Raw genomic sequence first — 10,000 nt, 5'->3', positions numbered from 1 at the left:
GTACTTTGGTTGGATGACGCTTCTATGAGAGATTTTGAGCTCTCATAAGGAGGCGAGTGTAGGTTCCATCCAACCGCCTCTCAAGCTTCTTTGATAACGTCCAGGTTTCTGAGCCATATAGTAGAATTGGTTCGACTGTGGCTTTGAATATAATAATGATAATAATCATTTCTACTCTAGGCACAAAGCCTGAAGTTTTGCGGGAGGGGACTAGTCAATTACATCGACCCCAGTACGCAACTGGTACTTAATTTATCGATCCCGAAAGGATGAAAGGAAAAGTTGACCTGGCGGAATTTGAACTCAGAATGTAGCAGGATGAAATACCTATTTCTTTACTACCCACAAGGGGCTAAACACAGAGGGGACAAACAAGGACGGACAAACGGATCAAGTCGATTACATTGGCCCCAGTGCGTAACTGGTACTTATTTATTCGACCCCGATAGGATGAAAGGCAAAGTCGACCTTGGTGGAATTTGAACTCAGAACGTAACGGCAGACGAAATACTGCTAAGCATTTCGCCCGGCGTGCTAACATTTCTGCCAGCTCGCTGCCTTCATGATAATAATAATAATAATAATAATAATAATAATAATATATAGTAATAATAATATAATATAATAATAGTAATAAGTTATTAAATCTGTGTTTGTTTTAATATTAAGATTGACAAAAATTGACCTTGTTTGTAAATAAACTTTGGACCTGAGGTTGCAGCCCCTAAGCAAATTTCATTCTTTATGCCAAACTCCATTAATCTTTATCAATTCTATACAATTATGTTTCTGAATGTGCGTGGCCTAGTGGTTAGGGTGCTGCACTCATGATTGTGAGACTGTGGGTTTGATTCCCACATCAAGCAACATATTGTGTTCTTGAGCAACACACTTCATTTTACATTGCTCCAGTCCACTCAGCCAGCAAAAAGGAGCAACCCCCGTGATAGTCTAACCTTCTGCTGAGGGGAAATGTGCCCCCCCCTCCTCATCTAGCCAGCAGGGTGGCATCATTTGACAGCTAATATACAATGCAAAGTGCATTGTGATTGTCTGGTCACAATGAGATGGCTCAGTGGTTAGAGCACCAGGCTCACAATCATGAGGTAGTGAGTTCAATTCCTGGATCAGGCTGTGTGTTGTGTTCTTGAGCAAGACGCTTGATTTCACGTTGCTCCAGTTCACTCAGCTGTAGAAATGAGTTGCCATGTCACTAGGGCCAAGCTGTATCTGCCCCTTTGCCTTTCCCTTGGATAACATTAGTGGTATGAAGAGGTGGGAGGCTGGTATGCATGGGTGACTGCTGGTCTTCCATAAACAACCTTGCCTGGACTTGTGCCTCAGAGGGGAACTTTCCAGGTGCAATCCCATGGTAAATTGCAACTGAAGGGGTTCCTTACCCTTTACTTTTTACCTTGATACCATGATGTTCTATATTTAACCCCTCCCACAGTAACAGGAGATGTTATGGTTTCAAATACGGAAGCGTAGTTAATGGAATGTTGGAATTAACAAGAGTCCCCAGGAAGACAAGAACTGTGACTCTAAAAGAAGGGGGAGAGCCAAAGACATTCAGAGGGTCTACTTACGGTAAGTGGACATGTTGCTGTCCCCATTAACAGCTGGGTACCAGCCATAGAGATGTTCTTTTAACATTCTGGGGCAAATCTGTAAAATATGAACAACAATCAGTGAATTGGTAAATCAATAAATTCAGTTATCTAATCAATAATCAATTGATCAGCTTGTCTCCATAAATATTGACTTTATGCAAATGAGAGAAATCAAACAGTATTTTTTTTTTTTGTATTTTGTAATTACAAGTAATTAGAGTTAATGAGAGGTAATTAGCAATCAATGATAATGATCAATGTTGGAAAGATGACAAATTTGATGTTACTGATAAGTAATCCCTGAATAATTTATGATGTAACTGCCGCTCTCACCACCGCCACCACCGCCACCACCGCCACCACTGCCACCACTTCCACCACTGCCACCACCGCCACCGCCACCACTGCCACCACCGCCACCACTGCCACCACTTCCACCACTGCCACCACCGCCACCACTGCCACCACCGCCACCACTGCCACCACCGCCACCACTGCCACCACCGCCACCACTGCCACCACTGCCACTGCCACCACTGCCACCACTGCCACCACCGCCACCACTGCCACCACTTCCACCACTGCCACCACCACACCACTGCCACCACTGCCACCGCCACCACTGCCACCACTGCCACCACTGCCACCACTGCCACCACCGCCACCACCACCACCACTGCCACCACTGCCACCACCGCCACCACTGCCACCACCGCCACCACTGCCACCACTTCCACCACTGCCACCACCGCCACCGCCACCACTGCCACCACCGCCACCACTGCCACCACTTCCACCACTGCCACCACCGCCACCACTGCCACCACCGCCACCACTGCCACCACCGCCACCACTGTCACCACCGCCACCACTGCCACCACTGCCACTGCCACCACTGCCACCACTGCCACCACCGCCACCACTGCCACCACTTCCACCACTGCCACCACCACCACCACTGCCACCACTGCCACCGCCACCACTGCCACCACTGCCACCACTGCCACCACTGCCACCACTGCCACCACCGCCACCACCACCACCACCACCACCACTGCCACTGCCACCACTGCCACCACTGCCACCACCGCCACCACAGCCACCACTTCCACCACTGCCACCACCACCACCACTGCCACCACTGCCACTGCCACCACTGCCACCACTGCCACCACTGCCACCACTGCCACCACCGCCACCACCGCATCCACCGCCACCACTGCCACCACCGCATCCACCGCCACCACTGCCACCACTGCCACCACTGCCACCACTGCCACCACCGCCATCCACCGCCACCACTGCCACCACTGCCACCACCGCCACCACCCTGCCACCACCGCCACCACTGCCACCACTGCCACTGCCACCACTGCCACCACTGCCACTACTGCCACCACTGCCACCACCGCATCCACCGCCACCACTGCCACCACTGCCACCACTGCCACCACTGCCACCACCACCACCACCACAACCACCGCCACCACTGCCACCACTGCCACCACTGCTGCACCACCTGCCACCACGCCACCACCGCCACCACTGCCACCACCGCCACCCACTGCCACCACTCCACTGCCACTGCCACCACCGCCACCACTGCCACCACTGCCACCACCACCACCACCACAACCACCGCCACCACTGCCACCACTGCCACCACTAACACCACCACCCCACGCCACTACCACCACTGCCACCACCGCCACCACCACCGCCACCACTGCCACCACCTCCACCACTACCACCACTGCCACCACTGCCACTACCGCCACCGCCACCACTGCCACCACCGCCACCACTGCCACCACTGCCACCACTAACATCACCGACACCACCACCACCACTGCCACCACCGCCACCACTGCCACCACCACCACCACCACAACCACCGCCACCACTGCCACCACTGCCACCACTGGCCACCACTGCCACCACTGCCACCACCGCCACCACTGCCACCACCGCCACCACTGCCACCACTGCCACTGCCACCACCGCCACCACTGCCACCACTGCCACCACCACCACCACCACAACCACCGCCACCACTGCCACCACTGCCACCACTAACACCACCACCGCCACTACCACCACTGCCACCACCGCCACCACCGCCACCACTGCCACCACCTCCACCACTACCACCACTGCCACCACTGCCACTACCGCCACCGCCACCACTGCCACCACCGCCACCACTGCCACCACTGCCACCACTAACATCACTGACACCACCACCACCACCGCCACCACTGCCACCACTGCCACTGCCACCACTGCCACCACTGCCACCACCGCCACCACTGCCACCACTTCCACCACTGCCACCACCACCACCACTGCCACCACTGCCACCGCCACCACTGCCACCACTGCCACCACTGCCACCACTGCCACCACCGCCACCACCACCACCACTGCCACCACTGCCACCGCCACCACTGCCACCACTGCCACCACTGCCACCACTGCCACCACTGCCACCACCGCCACCACCGCATCCACCGCCACCACTGCCACCACTGCCACCACTTCCACCACTGCCACCACTGCCACCACCGCCACCACTGCCACCACTTCCACCACTGCCACCACCGCATCCACCGCCACCACTGCCACCACTGCCACCACTTCCACCACTGCCACCACTGCCACCACTGCCACTGCCACCACCGCATCCACCGCCACCACTGCCACCACTGCCACCACTGCCACCACTGCCACCACCGCATCCACCGCCACCACTGCCACCACTGCCACCACCGCCACCACTGCCACCACTGCCACCACTGCCACTGCCACCACTGCCACCACTGCCACCACTGCCACCACTGCCACCACCGCATCCACCGCCACCACTGCCACCACTGCCACCACTGCCACCACTGCCACCACTGCCACCACTGCCACCACCACCACCACCACACCACCGCCACCACTGCCACCACTGCCACCACTGCCACCACTGCCACCACTGCCACCACCGCCACCACTGCCACCACCGCCACCACTGCCACCACTGCCACTGCCACCACCGCCACCACTGCCACCACTGCCACCACCACCACCACCACACCACCGCCGCCACCACTGCCACCACTGCCACCACTAACACCACCACCGCCACTACCACCACTGCCACCACCGCCACCACCGCCACCACTGCCACCACCTCCACCACTACCACCACTGCCACCACTGCCACTACCGCCACCGCCACCACTGCCACCACCGCCACCACTGCCACCACTGCCACCACTAACATCACCGACACCACCACCACCACTGCCGCCCCTGCCACCACTGCCACCACCGCCACCACTGCCACCACTGCCACCACCGCCACCACTGCCACCACTGCCACCACTGCCACCACTGCCACCACTGCCACCACTGCCACCACTGCCACCACCACTACCACCACCGCCACCACCACCACCACCACTGATGTTGATGTAATAGACATGCCCCAACCTTAAAATTGCTGGCCTTGAGCCAAAATTTGAAGCTGTTAAAGGCAGCAAGTTGGCAGAATGGTTAGCATGCCAGATAAAATGTTTAACAGTATTTCTTGTGACTCATCATGTCCTGATTTCAAATTCTTCCGAGGTCGACTTTATCTTTCAGCTTCTAAGGGTCAATAAAATACCAGTTGAACCCCCCCCTTAAAATTACTGGCCTTGTGCTCAGATTAGAAAGAATTATTATTATTATTATTATTAAGATGGTGACTTGGTAGAATCATTAGCATTACTTAAAGGTATTTCACCTGTCTTTGTTCTGAGTTCAAATCCTGCCAAGGTCAACTTTGCCTTTCATCCTTTCGGGGTCGATAAATTAAGTACCAGTTACACACTGGGGTCGATGTACTCGACTTAATACCTATGTCTGTCCTTGTTTGTCCTCTCTATGTTTAGCCCCTTGTGGGTAATAAAGAAATAGGTATTTCACCTGTCTTTGTTCTGAGTTCAAATCCTGCCAAGGTCGACTTTGCCTTTCATCCTTTCGGGGTCGACAAATTAAGTACCAGTTACACACTGGGGTCGATGTACTCGACTTAATACCTATGTCTGTCCTTGTTTGTCCTCTCTATGTTTAGCCCCTTGTGGGTAATAACGAAATAGGTATTTCATCGGTCTTTGTTCTGAGTTCAACTCCTGCCAAGGTTGACTTTACCATTCATCCTTTTGGGGTAGATAAATTAAGTACCAGTGGAACACTCACTCACTCCCCAATCCTGTCTTCGTGGCCCCGTATTCATTGTATCATTGCTATCCGGTTGCCCCACCTCTCTATAGACCCAGGTTTTCACCACTCACGGCATTCCCCTCCCCTTCTACTCACGCTTTTTTGGCAATGCCCTGCCATTTATATCATCACCTCTCTACCTCAAGGGGATGCCCTGGCACTTACCACCATCCACCTCTCTCTCTTCTTCCGCTTGACCATCTCATCCATATTCTACAGTTTAGACAAGATTAAACCTCCTCCTTCATATCTTTACCTTTTTTTTTCTTTTACTTGTTTTCAGTCATTGGAGTACGGCCATGCTGGAGCAGCACCTTGAAAAATTTTAGTCGAATGAATTAACCTCAGTCCTTATTCTCTATTTTAAGCCTGATAAATATTTTGCTGAACTGCTATGTCACAGGAACAGAAACACACATATAACATTTGTCAAGTGATGAGGAGGGATAAATATATGGAAGCACTCCGTCGGTTACGACGACGAGGGTTCTGGTTGATCCGAATCAACGGAACAGCCTGCTCGTGAAATTAACGTGTAAGTGGCTGAGCACTCCACAGACACGTGCACCCTTAACGTAGTTCTCGGGGATATTCAGCGTGACACAGAGAGTGACAAGGCCGGCCCTTTGAAATACAGGTACAACAGAAACAGGAAGTAAGAGTGAGAGAAAGTTGTGGTGAAAGAGTACAGCAGGGATCACCACCATCCCCTGCTGGAGCCTCGTGGAGCTTTTAGGTGTTTTCGCTCAATAAACACTCACAACGCCCGGTCTGGGAATCGAAAAGGATAAATATATACACACACACACACACACACTATATATATATATATATATATGTATGCACTATACATGTATATGTGTATATATATATGTATATATAAGGTGTGTTATGAGCATCTATAGAAGATATATCTTATAGAAACTCAACAAGCAATCAAAGATGGAGAAGAGAAGATGTTAAAAGTTTTATAAAATTTTAATTTTAACTTTGGAACCCTCCAAAGTAAAGGATGAAAACGAACTCAGCCTTTTCTACTATATATATATATATATATATATATATATATATAATAATAAATATTAGGGAATAAATCCAAATTTACAGGGAAAAATCAGATTTAGGATTGAATCCAATTTTATAGTAAAATATTATATTATAATAATTAGAGACAAAACCACTATTTTGCAAATCAAACAAAGAAAGACTTAAGCCAATACATAAAATAATTTATATAAATTAAAATTTAACAATTATAAATAACCACTACGATCGTTTCGTGTCAGCACATCTTTGAGACATTCTTCAGGTGGTTTCAAAACCTAAAATATAATCAATATTTTTAAGATATAAATATCTATATAATCTAAATAAAAATTTACTTATAATAAACTCTATTATTAAAACCACCACACACACACACATATATATATATATATATATATATATATATATATATATACATAAAAACACACACACACCCATATTATATATATATATATATATACACATGTACACACATAATTATACACATATGTATGTATTGTCGTTTGGCAGCTCTTATACCATTCTGCACATGAGTAACACTTCATTCACAAGCATATGTGTATTGAGTTCTACACCAGGTTATTAGTATCAAAATAATACCGAAGTGAAATACTTACATGCATGCATTTATATATATATATATATATATATATATATATATATATATATATATGTGGATATATATATATATATATATATATATATGGATATATATATATATATATATATATATATATATGGATATATATATATATATATATATATATATATATATATGGATATATATATATATATATATATAATATATATATATATATATATATATATATATATATATATATATATATATATGTATGTATGTATGTAAGTGAAAATTTAGAGTTAAGAATTAAGGTTTAGGAAGTATGCATTGAATGCAGTATGGAAACCTTATTTCAGGGTAAGTCCGGGTTGTGTGTCCACGGAGCATCTTCACCACTTATGGGTACCAGGCATCATCAACAATAGTTTGCAATGATCGTTGTATGAATTTCGGGAATTCAGGGTGAAAGATGAGTATATATTTAATAATGAAGACCAGATGGAACGTACCAACATTCTGTCTTCTCTATTTATCTTTAATATGTATATATGTATATACACATATATGTATTTTCTTCTCTATCTCTCTCTCTCTCTCCCCTCCTCTCTCTTCTCTCTATATATATTATATATATAATATTATATACCAACACACACACACATAATATATGTATTCTCTCTCTCTCTCTCTCTCTCTCTTATATATAATATATATATATACACATACATATATGTATTTCTCTCTCTCTCTCTCTCTCTCTCTATATATATATATATATATATTATATATACACACACACACACATACATATATGTATTTCTCTCTCTCTCTTCTCTATCTCTCTCTCTCTCTCTATATATATATATATATATATATACACACACACATACATATATGTATTTCTCTCTCTCTCTCTATATATATATATTATATATATACACATACACACATATACATATATGTATTTCTCTCTCTCTCTCTCTCTCTATATATATATATATATATATATATATACACAACAACACAATACATATATGTATTTCTCTCTCTTTCTCTCTCTCTCTATATACACACACACACACACATACATATACGTATATAACACTTCAAGTCTTTTATCACAGCAAACTAATTCTCTCATATTATGTTGGTTGTTCAAAAAGGCCATTGGTTGTATATGAGTATTATTTCCTCAAACACTTTAGATTATCCCTGACATTGGAAAACCCCATATCACGTGCATGGGGCATTATTCGACCAGTACATGCACCCCCCCCCTTCTTCCTTTGGCAGAAACTGTAGTTACAGATATCTCGAAAAGGAAAAATTTAACTGCAATTTCCTGTGGCCTGGTCAAAGGTTCACAGAATGTGGGTCTTTGCTCATTTTACATTTTGTTGAATGCATCTGAACCCTTCACAAGTTGATATTTGGATACATGCCAATGGGGAAGATAAAAAAAAAAGGTCCTTTTACTTCAGTTTCTTTCATGTAGACATTTGTGGGTACTTTTATTGTTGATACCAATTTTGTCAGTCTACCAGGAAGTACGATCATAATATTCTGTGCAACTTCAAAGAAAATTCCAGTGGTTCTTGGGGATTCACATCTTGTAAACATCCAATTATTAAAGTGGAAAAGTTATAAGAAAAAACCATTTCTATTCCTTTTTTCAATTATATAATATGATACACTTTCGGAGTGGTTACACTCTCAGAGTGGTTGGCGTTAGGAAGGGCATCCAGCTGTAGAAACTCTGTCAAATCAAGATTGGAGACTGGTGCAACTATCTGGTTCGCTAGCCCTCAGTCAAAATCGTCCAACCCATGCTAGCATGGAAAGCGGACGTTAAACGATGATGATGATGATGATGATGATGATGATACCAAGGACTTTCTATTCTTTATTCTACTATATATATATTTATATATATATAGGCATAGGAGTGGCTGTGTGGTAAGTAGCTTGCTTGCAAACCACATGGTTCTGGGTTCAGTCCCACTGTGTGGCACCTTGGGCAAGTGTCTTCTACTATAGTCTCGGGCTGACCAAAGCCTTGTGAGTGGATTTGGTAGACAGAAACATACATACATACACACATACATACATACATACATACATACATACATACATACATACATACATACATACACACATACATTCATACACACATACATACACACATACATTCATACACACATACATACACACATACATTCATACACACACACATACATACTTACATACATACATACACACACATACATACACACATACATATATGTATATATGTGTGTGTGTGTTTGTGTGTCTGTGTTTGTCCCCCCAACATCGCTTGACAACCAATGCTGGTGTGTTTATTTGCCCGTAACTTAGCAGTTTGGCTAAAGAGACCGATAGAATAAGTTCTAGGCTTACAAAGAATAAGTCCTGGGGTCAATTTGTTCGACTAAAGGTGGTGCTCCAGCATGGCCACAGTCACATGACTGACACAAGTAAAAGA

The 10,000-nt window shown here is 46.0% G+C and overlaps 1 protein-coding gene across 1 annotated transcript in view; it reads right to left on the bottom strand.

Annotated features, from left to right (window-relative positions):
- LOC115224896 overlaps window positions 1-10,000 on the bottom strand; it is a 19,798-nt gene that overhangs the window by 8,521 nt on the left and 1,277 nt on the right. Inside the window, exon 2 of the mRNA XM_029795853.2 lies at window positions 1,590-1,668. Coding sequence (XP_029651713.1) covers window positions 1,590-1,656 — 67 coding nt within the window. The 5' untranslated portion in view covers window positions 1,657-1,668. The remainder of the gene's footprint in view (window positions 1-1,589; window positions 1,669-10,000) is intronic.

The sequence above is a fragment of the Octopus sinensis genome, linkage group LG26 (genome assembly GCF_006345805.1).
Source record: "Octopus sinensis linkage group LG26, ASM634580v1, whole genome shotgun sequence".
NCBI lineage: Eukaryota > Metazoa > Mollusca > Cephalopoda > Octopoda > Octopodidae > Octopus > Octopus sinensis.
This window is presented reverse-complemented; position numbering and strand designations above follow the sequence as displayed.